General features: G+C 38.4%; 1 protein-coding gene across 1 annotated transcript in view; it reads left to right on the forward strand.

The window, feature by feature from the left end:
- Positions 1-21061, forward strand: part of olf413 (DBH like monooxygenase olf413) — a 150344-nt gene that overhangs the window by 65532 nt on the left and 63751 nt on the right. Inside the window, 1 exon segment of the mRNA XM_068286832.1 lies at positions 6252-7103. Coding sequence (XP_068142933.1) covers positions 6585-7103 — 519 coding nt within the window. The 5' untranslated portion in view covers positions 6252-6584.

Consider the following 21061-nt stretch of genomic DNA (forward strand, 5'->3'; position numbering starts at 1 on the left):
AGTCGAAATGTTAAAAACTTAAACAACGCTGACATATTTCCCCAGATGCCTTCAAACTTTTATGCCAACTTCTTTTGAGCCAACAAAAAAAAAAAAAGGCTGGTAGGAGGTAGGTGTGGTTTTCGGCTTGGAGAGGGAGAAACTATACAAAAATGTTATGTCAACGCAGGACTCTCCTGCAGCCGCCCATTTCAGTCGGCACTTCCCCCCGAAAAAAGAAGGCATTTTCATTTCGTGTTTAATGAAAAATGTCAAATAAAAGTGCCCAGAACAGAAAAACGTCAGCAAAATTGCAAAAAGGCTTTGTGCGATAGTTTTTTTTCCACCAGGTACAAACCGAGAACTCAGTCTGAGTGGCAGTGGAGTGAAGGGAGCACACAAAAAGCAATAGGAAAAGGCGGGTGATGGAGTTGGATGGGAGGAAAGTCGGGAGGAGTGGCAGCAACTGCATGCCAATAAAAATGGCAAACAAAGCGAAGAGCTAAAATGCTCAGGCACTTGGCACACTAATTACTATTTATTTCAAACGAAAATTGCTAACGAGCAAAAGATATTACCATAGCTATAATAATCAACAGCAAAAGGGGTAACGAATATATCCATTCCATCCACCTCGCACCGGCGCACCTTCTTCATTTCATAAAACCCTATGCTCTTAGAACAAATTATTATTTTTTATGATTATTTAAATTATGCGCCGGGCAAGAAACAGCAAGCAGCAGCACATGAAACAGGAATAAACTAGAGTAGAGAGATAGAGAGAGAGAGAGGAGAATGGAATGCAATTTACAAAAGGCCGGCACTTTGCAGCTCTTTTGGTTTTCAGTTTGAGCTTCTACTGAAGTTTTTCAAGTTGTAGTCCTACCTTTTGGTCCGTCCATTCCAGGTCTAATAGTTTTCATCAGCCTGATAGGTGCTATGGTGGTGGTGGTGGTGGTGGTGGTTCAGTCACAGTGGTTAGATTCCAAAGATATCGTCACATCATTTCAAGTGATCTGTGTTCAATCAGTGATTATTAGATCAAAGAGCATATTGTGTTACAGATCCTTGTGCTCCAATGTTAAAGGTCATATGCCGGATCACTTGTGCTTTTCGATTTCTGTTGTCACACAAATTTAGTTTATGCATTCCACTGTACTCCTTCCTGATGGCACTTCAGGAAAGTGGGCCTGCAGCGCTTTTAGTGCAATTGGCTGCCAGCCTGTTTAATGATCATTAAATATGAAGACGACACACGAAGGCGGGCGCATGGCAAAGTTAGCTAGGTAGGTAGCACATGGACATGAAAACCAACTGCAGTTTTGATTCAAACCGCTCTTGACCAGGCCTTAATAAATGAGCACACAGGTTGTAGCCCAGTCGCAGCGACTTGAAGTCAGAGTCAGAAGCGAGTCCCCGACGACTGTCTCCGACTGAGACTCAGCAGACTTGTTTTTATGAGCAAAATTCCTGTTGAAGCCTCGCGGGCAAGTAGCTTGGTCAAGTGCTTCGACTCACTCTAATTAGTCAATTTTTTTACTCAATTAAATCTGTCTGGTGTGAGGGGCGGACGGTTGGTGGCGGCTTTAGGACGGGGTGAGGTACAAAAATATGTTGAAAAGGAAGCAAAAGAGCAGGACCAGAAGCAGATGAAGAAGAGAGGAAGAGAGAGAGAGAGAGAGAAAGAGGCACTCGAGTAAGCAAATGATGTGCAGTAATTAGTGGGGCCATATATATAATTCCCTCTTCGACTTTTAGCTGCAGGGGCAGCTTTGGATTGGTTGGGCGCCAATTTTCGTTTTTATGCCCCAGCCACAAGGATGACAGGTGCAGTGACAACCACACATACACAACCACACACACACATACACACACACACCTGCATGCATGCATGCATGGTGGTTGTGGATGCAGATGATGATGATGATGATGGTGGTGGTGGTGCACACATGTGCAGCTTATATGAAATCTTCCATGTCATACACATTGCTCTGCGGTACATTTATAATCAAGCAAGAAGCAAACCACAAAACTCTCCTCATCTCATCGCCTCTCCCCGCTTTGCTCTCTTCTCTGCGCAAATACGCATTACATTTCTGCATGATGAAGCATCTTCAAGTGAAGCGATTCGATGATGACGACGATGACGATGGAGATGACGGTAGCCCAGTAGCCTCCAGCCTTTTAGCCACCTTGCCTCTTCCATTTTACTGCCAATCTATCTATCCGTTCTCCTCTCATCTTCATCTTCATCCTCATACTCTTTGGCTTTGGCTTGTATCTGGTAAATGAAAACATACATTGCGGTCGGTCCGGGTTCGGCATCGGGTCCGGGTTCAGGTTTTTGAGTTGAAGTTTGCATTTGGGTTTGCGTTTATGTTTGACTTAGACTATGCGAAAAAAAAACGACGAAAATGAAAGAAAATTGCAAAAATGCACAGTGGGATTAGAAAGTCTGCGTGTGTGTGTGTGTGCGAGAGAGGCAGAGAGAGACAAAGATAGAACTAATTACAACTTGGCATAAAAATTATGTTTATTTATACACACACACACACATAATATTTGTTAGAGGTGCAAAGAGTTATTAGAATGTGAAAGTTTGATTGGTTTCTGCTGCGGGTCAATGGCTATTGGTGAAAGGAATTAACCATTAGAGGAGAATGGCCTTAGACAAATGAGCAAAAATATGTTATTATAATTGTTTATTGCATATCTCTGACTAATCTCTAATAGGTTTTTGTTATTTTTTTTGGTTATATTTTGCAATTCATCCTTTTGCTCGCTCGCTTGGCTTGAAATGAATTTCCCATGAAGCACTTTAAATGGATTCCCTCATCATTTAATGGATTGCTCCACTGTGTGTTCTGACACCAAAAACATCCTCATCAATGTCGTTGTCGGCCCAGACTAGATCTCTCATACCCGTTTGTCCTCCTCTCCTCCCCCCTCCCCAATCGCCTTCGTCATCCTTTCTCTGTCTCACTCTCTTTACGTTTTTCTCATCTACAAATCGTGCAATGATGAAAACCATGGACAAAGTCTTTGACTTGTATTCAGTGTTTTTTTTTTTTTTTTGCCCCCTTTTCATTTCTCTCTTGTCGTGTGTTTTTATTTTTTTGCTCTGCCGCGCGGCGCTTGCAAGGCTTTTATATGCCTCATTCAGTTGCATCTTGCGCTTGTTGCTTTTTTTTTTTTTTTGCTTTTTCTTTTATTATTTATTTAGTTTCTTTTAGTTTAGTTTTTTGTTTTCTTCTTTTAGTTGCTCACCCATCGAGTGTTTGTGTGTTGTGTCTGTGTTTTTTGTGTAAAAGCGACTAATGTGTCTACGGAAGCCATTTCGTGCCTTCTAGACCTCGAACCAGTTGCAAGACCAATCTCTGGACAAAAAGAAAATTGTGTAGTTAATATGCCAAGTAATAACGAAGGAACAAGCGAACGAACGAACTAAGCAGGAACTTCACTTGTGGCCATCCATAAATGTTGCATGTTCCTGGACATAGAGATGAACATTGTGAACAGATGGAAATTAACTAGATTTATTTCTAGGTGTGCGATCGATTGGTTGTCATCGTGATCGTGTCACGATCACATCTTTGGTTTGGTATTTTTTTTTGTAGACACTTGTACTTATGAATTGTCGTTGTCTTGGGTAAGAGCAACATGCTGTGCAACAAAAGGAATTTCAGAAAAGGAGAACCTGCTGGATCTGCCCCTCGAGCTAAATTGGCTTGAATTTTACGGCTGCTGCTGTTGCTGACAACAACAACAACAGCAACAACAAGACGATGCGGTAGCAACAATCATGTTGATGATAATGACGTTGAGGACGATTGGCCATAGTCATCGGCAATACGGCATCGGCATCGGCATTGGCATTGGCATCGGCCTCGGTTTGTATTTAAGCGACATCATTCATCTGGCCGCCCATCAACGACAGGCAGAGACAGAGGCAAGCCAAGTTCGACTTGTTCATCGACCAACGACAATGACGACGACAATGACGACGACAATGACGACGCCGATGATGATAATAATAATGATGATGATGATGATGATGACGACAGCAATAATAATAACAAACAACAGCAACATCAACGGCAGACTTGGACTGACTGGGGTAGGAGGAGGAGGAGTAGTACTAAGAGCCAGGCAGACGGAGTACAAAGTACAAGTCCGCATAATTATAATCAACGTCATTTAACGTTGCCGGCCGTCACTCAGCGCCAGCTATAGCAGCAACAGCAACAGCAACAGCAGCAACAACAACTTGTAAAGCTTATTGTTGTGTATCTTTGGGATACAATTTTTTCTTTTTGGCTTGATAACAGTGCAAGGCATAATAACTTTGTCGTTAGGTCTGCCTACCAAAGAGAAAAAAAAACCTACGAGAAAAAAACCAATGAAGAGGGCAAAAAAAAGAGGCAAAAGGAAGGAAATGGAACATAAAAGTTGCCTATAAATATAAACATATACAAAAAAAAAAAAAAAACGTCAAGAAAAAGAGGGTAAAATTTATATACGTTTTATAAGATACATTTTGGGTTACACACACACATAGAAAGCAAGACCACATCAGACTTGGGAATAGGCAGAAAAAATGCCAAGGAAGGTCAAGAAAGGGAAAGGCTTTCATATACTCAGTTTCCATACGTTTTTAAAGAGTTATGGAAATTGTCATTAAACTAAGACTTGACCACGCTAAATGCCTAATTTCAATTATCCGACCAGCCCCTAAAAGCAGCTACTTTGAGTAGCAAACTCACACGCAATTAGTGTGTGCGTTCTTCTATCACTTTTGGTCGGAGCAAATCGAAGATAATTACAGCTTGTCATAATTTTAATGAAGAAGGTCGTGCACAAAAGTGAACCCAAGGGACACACACAGACAGACAGAGAGAGAGAGAGAGAGTGAGAGACAGTTGACTAGTTCGGCTTTTGACCCGAATGGAGACGGCCAAGGAGAGCCAAGGATTTATCGTATTAAATGGCCATTGGCCTTTTAGACTCATATTATACAAGGAGACGACCACAAGAACGCGATATGACGTCTCTCCTTCAGCTGTCTGCGCATATTTGGTGTGCGGTTACATTTGATTACATGCCAAAAGTGCCCGATGCTCGACGCCTCCAATTGCTAGCTCCCCCACCACCATTTGGCTTTCCGTCCTTTTCATTCTATTCCCAACTTTACCTCCCTTTTTGTGGTGTTCCATATTTAAATCTTTAATGTGACGTCGTCGGGTAAATGTCAAATGCGCGGCAATTTGTTATAAATAGCGCACTTCCGGCGTTCATACTTATAGATATACACAATATATATGTATGTATTATGTACATACTTCTTGTACGTACATATATATGAAAATTGTATTTACGCCAATTTTAAGCGCCAAGTTGCGTGTTGAAATTTGACAAAGGTCAACAGAACGAACACAGAACAGGAAAAATTGAAAAAAGGAAAACCAACAACAGTTGTTATACAAAATGTATTAACAATTAAAGAGACTGTCGTAAGGGAGGGGAAGGAAAACTGGAAAAGTTTAATGGTAAAAGGACAAATTAAATGCTTTTTGCTAACCAGACACGAGGACATATAGAAAAATGCATTCAACTTGATTACTCAAAATTGGATTGCAATTTCTTGCTATTTGGTAAATATTTTCCTTACCCTCTGTAACCTTCTGCCCTCCTTGTTCTTTAATCTAAGCCAATTTGTCCTTCTTTTACACCAAAAATGGTTTTACCTTTTTTTTTTTTTCTCATAATTTTCCCGTTCCCTGCACTCTGTTGTCTCTTCTTGTTCTCTGAAACATATTCTGTGAAAACTGCGTGACCAGGCTAATTAACGCTTCACAGTGGCTCAGAATAAGAGAGAGAGAGGGAGAGTAGGGGATGAGGTTGAGATAGAGGAAAAACATGTCGACAAAATTGAACTTTAAGTAAAACTCAAGACGTCAACTAAAGAGATAGACATGAGTGTATGTCCATGTTTATGTCTATGACTAAGTGTGTGTGTGTGTGTGTATCTTATAGATACCGGTTCATAATTTATGTAATTATATGCGTTTAAACATTGCAAGCACGAATGAATGAATGACTGAATGAGCGAATGAATGACTGAATGATGATGATGATGGAAAGCAAGAAATAGCAGCAACAGCAGCAAGTTCTTTGAACCATTATAGGACCGACAACAAATTATAGCAATTATATATAATTTTTTTTCTTTCGCTCTCTCACTCTACATTTATTTTTATTTTTTTTTCTTCTAGATTTTCCAGGTTGTTGCATCCGCTTGAGCACACTGAAGCTTAACTAATGAGGAAACAGGAAGCGAACTGGCCCAGCAACAACAACAACAGCAACAAATAACGAAAGTAAAAGCATCTCTAAATAAATAATCGTCAACTGTGATAGTGCTAGCCCCAAAGAGAAAGAAAGAGAAAGAGGAAAATAAGAAGTAGCTAAACGAAGTTGCGTAATTACGTAATAAATGTCAACGTAATCACAACTATTTGCCAATAACAAGAAGAAACAGAAGAGACAGAGCCGACGAAGGAAGAAGCATACACACAAACAAACAAACATACAAATAAACAAACAAAATGGCGCACAAAATGAGACAAAGGACAAGAGCAGCAACAGCAATGGCAACAACAAAAGCAACATATATAACACCAGCAGCAGCAGCATGCACGCCAGCAACATCTCGCCATACTACAGTAACAACAAAACCAACAGCAACAACATCAAATGGCACGCATTCAAGTTCAAGGCGGTCATCGTTAATCACATGTTTTATATCCTGCCACACGTTTAGCTTGTTGTTGCTGTTGATGATGTTCTCTTTTGTGCTTTTTGCGAGTGTTGCACAAGCAGCTCGCAGCAATAGCAACAGCAGCAGCGCATCAGCAACATCCACACAGGCAACACCCATTTGGGATCACTCTATCGATTTGAATGAGGATTTTCGCATACTATGGCAAATCATTAATCAGGATATAACATTTGAAATACAAGCACGTACATTAGGTTATGTCGGCTTTGGATTCTCGCCCGATGGCAATCTGGCTGGTTCCGATATGGCCATCGGTTGGGTGGACAAGGGTCAAACCTATTTTCAGGTGAGTGAAAAATTACAATAACAACAACTATGGCAATCCAAAATAAGAAACGATTTTTCATCGGACACCGTGCGGCGGCTTTTCTGCTAGGGTAAATGTGATGGCGATGTGGTATCCGAGTGTTTGCTGGGGTTAACATTTTCATTTTCCAATGCGTGCGGCCGGAAATTAAGGCCAGGCCATCAACAACAACAGCAGCAGCAATAAAAGAAGGAAAACAAAAAAATGAAAATTTTCTGTCGCCCTAATATTAAGCAATTTATTTTCCAAAGTCTTGCCAAAGTAAACATTTCTCTTAAATATGTATATAACACGAGCAAAAAACGCAAAACAAGAGAAACATTTTGCCACTCAACTTGTAATTAATTTGTCCAGGGTAAAGAGCAAGAAACAAACAAGCAAAAAAAAAAGGTGCGCGAAATATTGTGTGTGTAGTGTAGAGCCGAGGTGAATAATTACAGCCACACAAACCAAAAAAAAAAACAGGAAAACAGTTGACAACTACCAACAACTATTTCTCAATATAGTTGACCCTATTATTAAGATTAATCCAACAGAGTTTTAAAGAGTCCTTTGCCCTAACTAAATAAAGTCCATTTTATAAAAATTAAAGGCAAATTCTAGGATCTGTTAGCTCTCAAAAACGATTTTTAACAACTTTCATAAAGAATCTTTCTAAACATTTTCGTAACTGATCTTATCACACAATGTTCTATGAGTCTTTCAAATAGTCTGTCGAAAAACTTGTAAGATTCATTTACTTAAGAGTCTTTGCCATTATTTTAATGTCGACAATGCCAAAAGGTCATTAGAAAGAGATAATACATACATATATATATTGATTTTTTATTACAGGTGCTTTCAATTATTAGATGACCTAGGGTAAAAGTCAATTTTTTATGTTTATTAAACAATATTTCGCGTTGACTTTTTGGGTAAAGAAAAGAAAATGCTCAACCACAAATAAAAAAGTCGCCTCGGTATACTGTATTTAGATACATCATGGAGCTCTGTTGAGCTAATCTTTGGTCCCTAAACGATGTCATTTGTAGCCATGCTTCCCATGACTTCGTTGCTCCCTATCTATGCTATCTATATACATGTATGTGTGTGTGTTTGTGTCTGTCTCTTCAGGAAGAGTAATAGGAGTCGTCATTGCAAAGTGTCTAATGAAATGCGAGTATTGCGTGTTGTGGTTTTCGTAGCTCTTCTTGCTTTCGTTTCGTTTGGTTTGGTTTATTTTGTTTTTTTTTTTTCGCTCACTCTCTCTCTTGTTGTCTGTGTGTGTGTGTCTTCCTGTCAGGATATGCGTGGGTGGTAAGGCCAATTGTGTGGCTGACACAAACAGAGAAAGCTTTTTTTTCCGCTCCCGCTGCTATTGCTGTTGCTGTTATGTGATTTAATGATTTTCGAGGCAGGCAAACGAATGTCACCCACACACCGTAACACACCGACACACACACACACATACACATACACAAGTGTTATTGTTGTTGAATGTTAAATACCAGATACATTAATATGTCTGTCTGAAAGGTCCTTCTCTCACTCACTCACTCACTCACTTACACTTACTTTACTTACTTGTCCTCTGTCCCCGTTTTTCGTTTGTCTGTCTGCATGTCTGTTTGTGTGACGGTGTTAATTTCACATCTTGACGTGTCGTTGGTAATTGCGAGTCGCTTCAAATTGTACATACATATGACATAAACATACATATATGGTATAATGGCCTCGTCACCTTTTGGTTAGCCGCCCACCTTCAACCTCAACCACCAGAGAACTCCAAAACAGCCCCACCAAACTTCATTCCAGGACTCCTTCCCATTTTTGTGTTTGGTGCTGATTTGTCAAAGGTTAATTAGAATTGAAATAGATATGACAATTTAATGTATTAATTAAGTGTTGACGAACAAGAATTATCATTAACATATCTACTATGTATATGCCTATGTATGTACAAAGTTGTTATAGTTGTTGGCAGTTATTGAAATCCAAAGTGAATATGGCAAATCAATTGTTTACTTTTGCCTTTGGCTTTCTCAATTGTTTTAACTCATACCCAATTTTCAATTTCGGATAGTCTATTTGGCAGAGAGAAGATATTTCCTCAATATACAATATTTATGACTCCAAAAGACATACAGAACATAGAACTAATTGGCTAATTTTTGAAATGCTATTAAAAATTGTAAGCACAAACACACACAGAAATGATGAAGAGAGTGTGTGGGGGGTACAAAAATATGGTCTAGCATATTTTGTTGTTTTCAGGGTAGTAGGTTGGGAGATATTTATGGAATTTTCATTTAAAATTCACAACACACACACACACACACACAGACAAAAATATATAAAACATTTGCAAAAATATTTGAGTAATTGTTCAATTGACTTTACCAAAACAGAAAGAGACAACGCAAAAAAAAAAAAAAACAAACAAAAAAGAACGAAGCCCTGTCAAAAGTTGTTTTTTATTTTCTCGCTCTCTCTCTCTTTCTATCCTTATATTTATTTATTTATTTTATGTTGTTGTTTTGCTGTTTTATCTTAAGTGTCAGCCCAAGGGCAAATGTATAAGTATCCCTCTCCCCCCCCCAAGATATCCAAGAAGAAAACTAAGCAAAAGTAGTCGAAAATGAAGAGGGACATTGACATAGTTCTCATTGGATTCATATTGGATGTTTCATAGTGTGTGTGTGTGTGTGTGTGTGTGTGTCTCTTTATGGACTTTGTCCATCTCAATTACCAATGAAAATTTATGAAATTGACAATATTAATTTTTGGAAAAGTCAGAAAAGACAAGAGAATTGACTTGACATCCAATAATTGGCTGAATGAAACAAATGCATCTGATTATGTCAATGCAGATGCAAATCTAATGAAAATGAATAAATATGACAAAAGTATCTTAAAGCTCATTTAATTTAGTCTTTAAGATAGTTAGATTGTATTGTGTTTTATGTGTATGTATGTATGTATGTGCATCTAACAGGTAATTCACTTGTCATTCTGTAAATGATGTGGCACAACAATTTTCTCATCATATATAAGTAGATTATGCCATGGCATTTGACTATTTAACAAATGATTTCCTCTTCACTTTTTTTTTTATGTCGTCATGAGCCAGAGCCAAATGGCAAATAATAATAACTATTACATCAAAAAGCCCCCTCCCCTTTAAGCAAATCCCTCGTCGTAGATTCGTGACTATATAGCCAGTTGTCCAACTTTATCACTTATGTCACTTCCTAAACATTATATGCTCACCAATTCCAATTCATAATACAATTGCTTCAATTTGCTTTAGCTGCTTCCTTGACTTCTTCCCAGCCCCCTATTCGGCTTGTGTGTGTGTGTGTGTGTGTGCCTTGCCTTGCGCCCTAAATGCTAAGCATAATAAAAGCGAGCCTAAGGCTTACTTCTCCTCTGACTGGCCACAAGAATAAATAGCATAAAATTGAATAACAAAATATTAGAAAAATTTAACTATTATTTATTTGCTCTCTCTCTCTCTCTCTTTCTCTCTTTATCCACCTTATAAGTGGGCAAAGTGAAGAGAAAGAAATCGCCAGAGGGCTGGGAGTGAGTAAAGTTGAGTGGGGAGTAAGTTGGTGGATAGGGATAGGAATGCGGGAATGGTATGGAAAAACTCATCTATATAATTTGCCGGCATGTATTTATGATTTATGAAGTGTGTGTGTGTGTGTGTGTGTGTGTGTGTGTGTGCGTAGGAGTTACCTCAAGCTATTGCTCCCCTCTCTCCCTCTCTATGCGTGTCTACAACAACTACAAATAGTGCCACAAGAAAAGGAACAATAGAATAAACGGAAAAAAAGAAGAAAGAATACTCACAGCACGCGAATCGTTTTCATTGTGGGACAGTTATAGATACTTTTCCCTGTGTGAAACACGCACTAGCCAAGCAATAGAAAGAATGAGAGGACCCAACAACAAATTGGATAATGTCTATAAAAACTAATTGAATTCTAAGCGTTGAGCACGCCAACAGCTGTGAGAAAGTAATGAAAGTAACAATTGAACAACAACAGAAAACGAAGAAGAAAAAAAAAAAAGAAACCAAACCAAACTGAAATGTAAAAAAAAAACGTAAAAGAGAAAACTTGTTTCAAGCGATGACATGCAAGCTGTGCGGATAGATGATGAACTGAACTAAACTCAACTGAACTGAACACTCACTGTGAGTATGTGTGGGCAGTTCAATGTAAAAATGTATCCCCCGAAAAACCAAAAAAATGATGAGAAGAAAAACAATTTCACACAAATGTACTCAAAATATATATAAACATATACATACATATATGTATGTATGTATATTCGTAGTATAGTCAGCGTCCAGAGAGATGTTCGCATGTCATGGAAAGAACAAAAAGCTCATTACTCATATGCCAATCAACTTGAAACACTGAACTGAACCAAAACTGAACTGAACCAAACTGTGAACTATGGCTCAGAGGGGTGCAGAGAGAGAGAGGGAGACAGGGAGAAGAACCCAAAACACAGAATACTGAATTGTCCGAGCACTGAACATTGAACAGCACAAACCAAAACAAGCCGCAGTTCGTACAAGTTTCTTGTCGATGCCATAATTAATCATTCGCTTATAATTAACAGCACAGTACGTCCAAATAGAACAACGTGCTAATGCTTAATGTCTATCTGCTAGATATACTCCACTATCCATCAGACGACAGAGAGCGAGACACACACACACACACACACACACACACCGCATGACAAGGGGCCACAAAACGCAAGTTCAAAAGGTTGCCAAATGTTCACTTCTCCTTCCATTTATTTTTTTCTCTGTTCTGTTCTGTTTTTCTTTTGTTTCTGTGAAGGTTTTTTTTTTGCTTTTTTCGCCCGATAAGTTTCGTTTTACTTTTATCATTATGAATTCATTAAAATTACAAATGGATTTTCTATCAAATACTTTGGTAAATGTTGAACAATTTTAATTTTAATGATCAAATTGTTTAGTCTTTGTTTCAATTTTAGATATATTTCTATGTTTGTAATGGAATCTTCGTTGAAATTTTCAAGTAAAAATAGGAAAATTAGCATTTTAGGCGAAAGTTATTGAAAAGGAAATTGAAAACCTTTTTCTAGTTTCATATCGAGTCTAAAAAGTTATATAGTTGGGTATTTTAAATGGATTGTGCTTAAGCAAGGGCATTGTCAATCTTGTAGATTATGATGAGTTTTTACATTTGTTTTTTTTGTCGAAGCTTTACGTAATTATTTGAAAATGAGTCAAACGGCTGTTTGGCTGATTGGGCTAGCCCTAACCCATTCGTTGTTAAATATTGTTTAGTTGAATGATGTATCTATGTGTATATGGACTTCAACGAGACAGACGGTCAGTGAGGAGTATTAGAGGAGAGGAAAACGAAAAAAACAAACGACCCATCGATGGTCATTAGCAAAAGATGACGACCATCTACGCGATGTTGCGTACTCGTAATTCTTCTATAATGGATCTGTTATCTCTCTAACGCTTAATGGGTTAGGTTTTTTTATTTTTTTGGATAGAGCCAAAAGCTAAAGTTGTAGCTGTTATTATTATTGTTGTTGTTGGTGTTGTTGTTAGTGGGGTGCGGCCATATAGCTTAGGGGGAGAGAGAGAGAGATGAGTAGAGTTAAGTTGAAGATGACTGACAGACAAGACAAGAGTTTGGTTCGCTTGGCATACTTAAAACTTGGAAATTAAATAATTAGTCGTTGGCTAAGTTTATTTTTTTTGTCCCTTCCCCTTAACCGTTTCCCTTCCCGCCTTCTCTCTCCTCTCTCTCTCTCACTTTTTGTGTGTTCGAGTAGAGAAGTTCGCTAGTGTAATGACCTTTTAAGTACTTTTAAAGATACTAATCGGTTGTGGTTGTAGTTGTTGTTGTTGTTGCTTTGTTGTTTTCTGGTCCTAAACAGCTAATGGCTTGTTGTGGCGAGTGCAACAAACAAAGTCCGCCACTTTTTGGTGCGGGATGGAAGGGGTGTGGGGGCTGGCCCTAATTAACGTCAGTAGTAGCTTTTGGCTTTAGGGCTCCTTCTTCTTCTGCTGCTGCCTTAGCCTTGCAGCGTTATAAACATTTTCTGTTCACCAAAAAACTTTTTGTCAGATGCGTATTAATTAAAATTTTGATAAGCGCCTAAGCATGCTCTTCTCCAACACACTCTCCCTCACGCCCCCCTGGCTTTTGCCTTTTACCCATGGCTTTTCTTGTAATAAAAGTTGAAAATAAATTACATGAAATTTGTTTCTCTTTCGAGGTGTGGCGCTTTAGCCAAAAGCAGCAACAACAACGTCGTCGTCGTCGTCGGCTAAAGGCTTATCACAAAAGTATCTAACAAAAATAATGGCCGACTAATAGGCTAAAAAATCTACCAAATTCTCCTCCATTTCTGCTCCTCTCTTTCCAGTCCCTCGTCCAACTTTTTTTTCTTGACTATTATGTCAAGAAGGCGGCGCTTTATTTCGGTATATTTAGTGGGTGAAAGTGGTGACCAAAGAACTGTGCCTGTGAATTCATCTTCATTTCAACATCTTAACTGACCAAAACACTGAACATTGATGATGAAAGAGAGAAATCTCTTTAGCTTGAGTAGTTTCTTTTTTGGGAAAGTGTTAAATAGATGAAAGAAATATTTAAACAGATGATGATAAATTAACTAATGATATGACTATGCAAATTTTCAGTTACAAAAAGTTATCTTCAATTAATCACATTAAAACTCAAGCCATTTGGTACTAGATACGGACAGAGAGAGATAGAGAGAAAAGGAGAATATTCATTTCCCACAATGACATTATGCGGCAAATAATTGGAATATTCTCATTTTCTGTTTTTTATTTTTAATTACTTCTAAATCATTTAAGCATCACGAATTCCTCAAATATTTCTCGCCCTCTCTCATCATAATGAACTTCATAAAAATGCCATCTTATTTACCCCAATCATTCTCTATATATGCACATATTTCAAAGGCTTTTGCCTTTTGCTTTTTTTTTTTTTTTTTTGGTGTAAGACAATCTTCTGTAGTTTGCCTCGCCTTGAATGTCAACTGCTTAAGCAACTTAATTCCCGCTTACTGCTGCTCCCCCTTCTGATTCTTCTTTGCTCTAGACTTAGACCTCAAATTGCACTTGTCTTGGCTTTGGTTTTTTTTTTTTACTTTTTTCGGTCTTTAGCTGCAGTTTTATTGGATCTCAACCCACGGCACTTTAACACCTACCTAAAGAGAGATACAGCCAAGGGGTTGGGGAGGGGGGAGACCAAAAGAATAAAATATAAAACACTAAGAACAACCAACTGACGACGACTGGGCGACGTTGATGATGACTCCCCAGGCTCCGCACCACCGCAGCCCCTTTACGTCTGCGGGACAATCATTTTTCATGCTAAGCTCCAACGTCAACCATTTGGTTTATGGCCTTAATCCTTTTCTACATAAATGAAACGGCACCCGGAACCCAACCCAAGGCAAGGCAACCCAACCCAAACCCAAACCAAAAGCAAAAGCAAACCAAACCGAAATGCCAGGCATTTCATCATTAGTCAGCGGCCGCTTAATGCCCAAGCCCAAGCTACTGCGTACCATATAGGCCAGATGTATGTATAGAGAGAGAGAGTGAGCGGAAGGTGGAGGAGAGTTTCATATTGACGCGTGCAACAGCAGCAGCAGCAGTAGCAACAGCCTACGCAATTTATATGTATTTATATCCCAGGCCTTAATCAAGAGACCGAACGCGTTGACTAAGTACCCAGGAAATGCCAAGGTTGTTGCACTCCACTACACTACACACATACTCTCCTCATCCTCCTCCTCCTCCTCACCCTACTCCTCAGTCGGCACTCCACTTTATGCCACTCCAATGTACTCTGTGTACTCCATACTCCACACTCTCTGTAGGGTCCAGCGTCCAGTGGCTTTTAATTAACACGCAGTCTAGGCAGGCAGGCGACTAGCTGGCCGGGGGGTGGCGGGAATCACTCTCTTCCTCTCCCTTCCCTTTATTCAACCTCCTGCTTTACTTCTATCGTTCATGTGCTCATCATCATCATCTATTGCTCTATACTGCTGCTATTTTCAAATCAATTCCATGCAGTTTTCCCTTCGAATATGATGTCATGCTGTGTTTCACTCCACAGCGGGCGTCCGTTTAGCGCTTAATTAATGATGAATATAAAAATTGCCGCCATCTACATACACACTAACAACCAAACACACGCACACACACACACACACACACACACACACACAAAGCTAAAGAAATAAAGACAGAGACATATTTCTATATGTATGTATATGTAGAGGAAAAATTGCATATCTTAGAGCCATTCAAATGAAATCTTTACATAAATATGCATTCAAGAAAAAATATCAGATAAAATTTGCTCATACATATGTGTAAGTAGTTTATTTATTTTGAATTGTGGCAGCAACTGTAGTTGTGCTGCAAGTTGTGGCAAGTTTGCTTGTCTATATGGAGGACTATGACAAAATTTATCATAAGATTATCAGATTTTACTTGGACTATATAATCTTCATCATGTTGTGTTGGCTTTTAACAAATTTAGATTTAATCATCAGAAATTACAGAAACAACATACACACACACACATACAGACACCATTCACCACAGAAATTCCTTGACTTTGTTTTGTTGGCTGGCTTCTTTTTGTTGTAGTTGTTGTCGTTGTATCTTCCTTTCATACAACCATTTCCATCTTGCTTATCTCTGCTTAAATCCCATTCACAAAAGAAAAAAAAAAAAAAGCCAAGCTAAGAGGAGAGAAAAAAAAAGCTATAGAATTCCTTTTCATATCGCATCTCTTACAAGAGCATCTTTGTCTTCGTCTTTTGCATAGATATCACTTGTTTCTCCTCTCTCTCTCTCTCAGTTTCTCTGGCTTGTCGTATAATCAAAATGTGATTAGCATGGCACCCAAACAGCAACAACACTGAAGAATGCCTCAGTGCATGGCCTGGGAAGATATGCGATGAACAACAGCTAAACAACAAAAAAAAAAAAAAAAAAACAAACTAAAGAAACAACAACAACAACAAAAAATCTTCGCAAAAGGCAACGTTAACATACAAACACACTTAACGTGTAAACATGGCTAAAAAGAGCGTTGACCATATTGGGCGCAGTCTTCCCTGTGTTGTTGTTGTTGTTGTTGTTGTACGCAGCAGCAGCAGCAGCAACAGACTCTCGACAACAGGTACTACAAACGACAGCAACACAACATCAGCAACATCGACGACAACAACGGTACACGCTAATATGACTAGCGTAATTCTTTGAGGTCGAATGCTGTGGCTTAAACCAAAATAAAAACACAAAAACAAAAACAACCTAAAAGAAAGAGAGGAGAAAGACAGAGAAAGGTAGAGAATGAAAAAGAAGATGCTGCTGCTGCTGTTGCTGTTGCAGTCAACCGGTTTAGGCCGGTATATCTGGTACTGGTTCTTCTTCTTCTTCTTCATCGTCTTGTGCTCAAACATTATCAACATAATCAACAGGCTGGCAAGCCAACAGGCAAAAGCAAAGTAAACCAAAAAGCGTTTCCCCTCCTACTTATACCCGCGCGCGACATATGCTCCTTTGGCATCTTCTAAGCCTTTTCAACGCTCATAAATTGTTCAGGCTAACACACACACACACACACACACACATGCATATAAAAATATTTTGCAAACGCAATGCGCGAAAGGCAATGAAAATTGTGTGCATCATGTGGCATGCGAAAGAAAATTATTATGGGGTTGAGAGTGTATACGATGCGATCCAATGGGTTGGTTTTCAGATGGGATGCGGATGGGATGGGATGCGGATGGGATGGGTTAGCATGGCATTGGTTTTGACTTGAGTTTGGATTTGGTGGCGACAATGTTGCCAAACTGCCAGATACCCCTCTATCTTAGCACTCCTCCACCTCTACTCTCTCCTCTCTCTCTCATGAATGTCTAAAACAATCAAATCAAACGAAATTCAAATGTCGTCAAAAACGTAATGTGAAAAGTGCTAAGAACTTTTCATAGTTTTTTTTTTTTTTTATCACACAAGTAGAACTAAAAACCAAAATGTAAGTTACACTTTCATTCAAATATTTGATGTTTATGACAATACTAAAAAAATAGGAATATCATTTTCTTTTGCTTAATGATTTCGCGTCATAAGTAGAAGCCCATAATGCCCTGCCATAGCTTTTCATATGAGCTACAGGGTATGGAAAAAAAATCTTTCGCATATGGCCGAATGAACGGTACTTTTTGCAATTATCGTTGTCTTGGCCGTCGTTGTTGACGTCGTCGAAGATGCGGCATGATGCTGGCTAAAGCAAATATGCGCACTTGGCATTGTCCGCTTTGCCGAGAGAAGACAACGCACTAATAGCCCCAGTCGACAGTCCTCCAGTCCACCGCCGTCGCCGAAGTCCCCAAAACTTTTGCTTGGGTCTCAAGCTATGGTTATGGGTTTTGGGTATGGGCATCGGCATAGGCATAGGCATCGTCTGGCGGCTGTATTGCGGTTTTGAGGTTTGCGTTATGTGTAATAGATTATCAAAATGCTTAGGACCCAAAAGACACAACACGAAGACCAAACACACACACACACACACACATACCACCACACACTAACCCAGCAACGGTTTATGTCACATGAATGTAATGAAATTAAATTTCTCTCTATATATATTCTCCTCTACAAGTTATTAAACTTTGGCTTGTTGAGAGCCTTGTCGTCGTCGTCGTCGTCGTCGTCTTCCTCATATAATAATTTTAAAAGTCAAAGTCAAGTTTCGGGCCCAAGACGAAGACGATGTCGAAGACGAAGGCGAAGAGATGAAGATTCTGTCTCTCTAATCTACGCAAGATTCTGCAATCAAGTGTGCATATTTACTTCCTGTAATTGAGCATTTATGGCTTTTATGGCCTAACGGATTTGTTGGCAAGTCAGTCCCTGTGCCTGCCTGATGCCTGTGTTCCATCCCCTCCCCCCATTTTAGCCATAATTGTTTTGGCTTGGGCTTTAAGTTACACAAAATGCATCATTCCAGCCAGAGAGAGGGAGGGAGCGCAAAGATTTTTGGCCAAGTCATGCGCTTAAATCTATTGATTATAAAGTTTATGCATAAATTGTAAATTGATTTAGCAGTTAATTGATTTGCTAGCAACCAACCAAAGAGCCTCCAGTTGTCGAAAAGAAAGAAGACAAAAAACATTCTACATTCTCAACAGACAGAACCGAATCGGTTATCCACATTATGAAATGGTTTCAAGAACTTGCAACTTGCCGCTTGCCGCATGGATTTTGTCTTTGCATGCATAGTTGATGATGGGCATTAAATTGAATATCTTTGAATATCGAACGAGTATTTCAATGTGTCAAATCCAAATGGGCAAAAGCCATTGGAGATGTTGGGGAATATGTTTTAGTAAATAGATGAAAGGATTTAATTATGGCTAAGAGCATCTAACATTTGTTAGTCAGTTGACTCACACACACACACACACACACAACTCCATGATTGATTCTCCCCCCAGCACGCACTCATGATGATCTAACCATTTCGAAACATTTTGCCATTGATTCCATTATGGGCCATTGCATAGATTGATTTATATTGCTTTGCCCTTTCTATTATCTCCTACAATCTGAATTATTCTTATTTTATTCCACAAAAAAAAACCAAAATAAGAAAAAAGTTTTGCTACGAAAGCCGCAAAAGGAGTCACTTGGTGGTGTTCCATTCAATTCAATTCTTAGCTCATCCTTACACTTGGCTTTGACTTATGGATTCCCAAAAAAAAAAAACCAAACCCAAAGAAAAAGAAATCATTTAAACTTGCTAATACATTTGTCCATTTGTTTTGGACACAAAAATCTGGAAACTCAAAAAATAAAATAAAATAAAAAAAAACCAAAAGTAAAATCGAAAACTTTTTCTTGTGTATTGTAGAAAAAGTTTTTCTGCTCGCAGGCACTTAAAGTCAAACAAAGCTTGACCACACTGCTGGAGCAGCTTAGGACAATGGCTCTCAAAGGCGCACTTTACGGCGGTCCAAATGTCCTGCTTGCCTGCCTGCCTGCCTGCACACAAATCAAACTTTTTTTGGTGTCCGACTTTTGTGTGTGGGTTTTTTTTTTCGTTGTTGTTGTATCTAATAATTGATGTTCTTTTATTAAAAAACCGTAACTAATGATGCCTAAATTCGCAATAAAAATAAGCACAATATGGTCCATTAGAGGGGTTTCTCTCTTGTTGTGCTATTAGAGCACATCCTACCCGCCGCAATTTGAAACAATTTTAATAATAAAAAAACCAAATCAAAAAAAAAATTTTTTTGCACCAACCCCGCCGTAATGGATGAACATTCTATACCCTAAATAATAAAGTAAACATTCAAATCTTTTGATTCATCAACACATTTCTTGGTCATTCAGAATATCGATAGGAATTATGACTATATCCTTAAGCAATTTCAAGAGGCGAATCTTGATATATTTTTTGTTTACATTCGATTAACTTTAAGGTAGACTAAATAAAACTCGTTGTCAAATCAAGTTTGTAATAAATTTGTTTTTCTTTGCGTGTCATAAGAATCTTAACTTTCTGTTCTGGGTAATTACGTTTGGCCTGCTCTTAGCAAAGTTTGTGGCAAATTGTGTATACCTTTTAAATACCCTATTAAAAAAAAAAAAAGAAAAAGGAAAACCGAAGCCAAAAAGGCAAACATCGCGTGCTATATAGAGAAGATGTAGTCAAAGTGTAGAAGAAGCAGCTTATTGTGACAAATTTTAAGTAATTTCATTTTTATTTTTTTGATTGCCCCTCCCTGTCGATTTTTCGGTTCTCATCGCACGCCCTCTCCCCGTCCTTTTGCTACTAACTTTTTATATTGTTCTCGATGGAATCAGCTCCGAAAAAGGAAAATGCGAGAAAAAAAAAATGGGAACGCTCTGCTTTCCTTTTAAGCGTAAAAAGTTGCTTCCGTCTCATTAAAGGCAACAGAAAAGTTCTGCTTCTGTTTCTGATTCTGTTTTCGGTTTTTTTTTTCTTTTCTCTCCTTATTTTTTTCTACTCTGACGAATTCCCAAAGTATTTATTTACACCTAGGCTGAAGGATAAAAGTTGCTTTGCCACCTGCCCGACCCACCCACAGCCGTTTGACAGCTCGCCATCAGCCTGCTATGTCTCTTGCCACACTCCTGTCTTGTTGTTATTGTTGTTGTTTTGCATGCCACATGGCTGCTCTAGGCGCGTCAAAGCCAAACGGAAAATACACCAATCAGTGTAAAAAGCAAATGAAAAGAAACGAAACGAAAGAAATGCCAAAAAAAAAAAAAGAGGAATAGAAAGGCGAAAAATAATCAGAGAAGTAAAATCTGTGGGCGCCATATGCCCAGACACATAGACACACCTACACACACACACACACACACACCACACTCATACTCAGGCACATATACATAAACAATGAAATGGCTGCTAAAATATATCTCTCTTTTATACCCTGGACTCAAAAAAAAAAAAAAAAATAAGAAAAACGATGGAGATAAAAGGGTATAAAAAGTTTAAGGACAAGTCTCTATATAGGATAAATGATGAAATTACTTTTCATAAAACCTTTTCTCTCTCTCTCTCGCTCTATCCTTCTTTGTGGGCACTTAACAGTTTGAGTTTTGTCTATGTGGGAATTCTTTATTTTTTTATTTCTTAATTTTAAAGTGTAAAACTTCAGAAAATTTATTTGATAATAATTTTGTTTTTGTTAAAAGCCTTTTCAAAATTTATTCAAGCAATTTTTTGAGAACAATAATCAAATAATTTAAAAGATCTATTAAATGAAGGTAGATAAATTGTTATTAATATTAATACTTGAACTAATATTTTTTGGCATATTGGCACTTTAATTGTTACTTTCAAAATCCT

Source organism: Drosophila tropicalis, unplaced genomic scaffold (assembly GCF_018151085.1).
Source record: "Drosophila tropicalis isolate 14030-0801.00 unplaced genomic scaffold, ASM1815108v1 contig_463, whole genome shotgun sequence".
NCBI classification, from domain to species: domain Eukaryota; kingdom Metazoa; phylum Arthropoda; class Insecta; order Diptera; family Drosophilidae; genus Drosophila; species Drosophila tropicalis.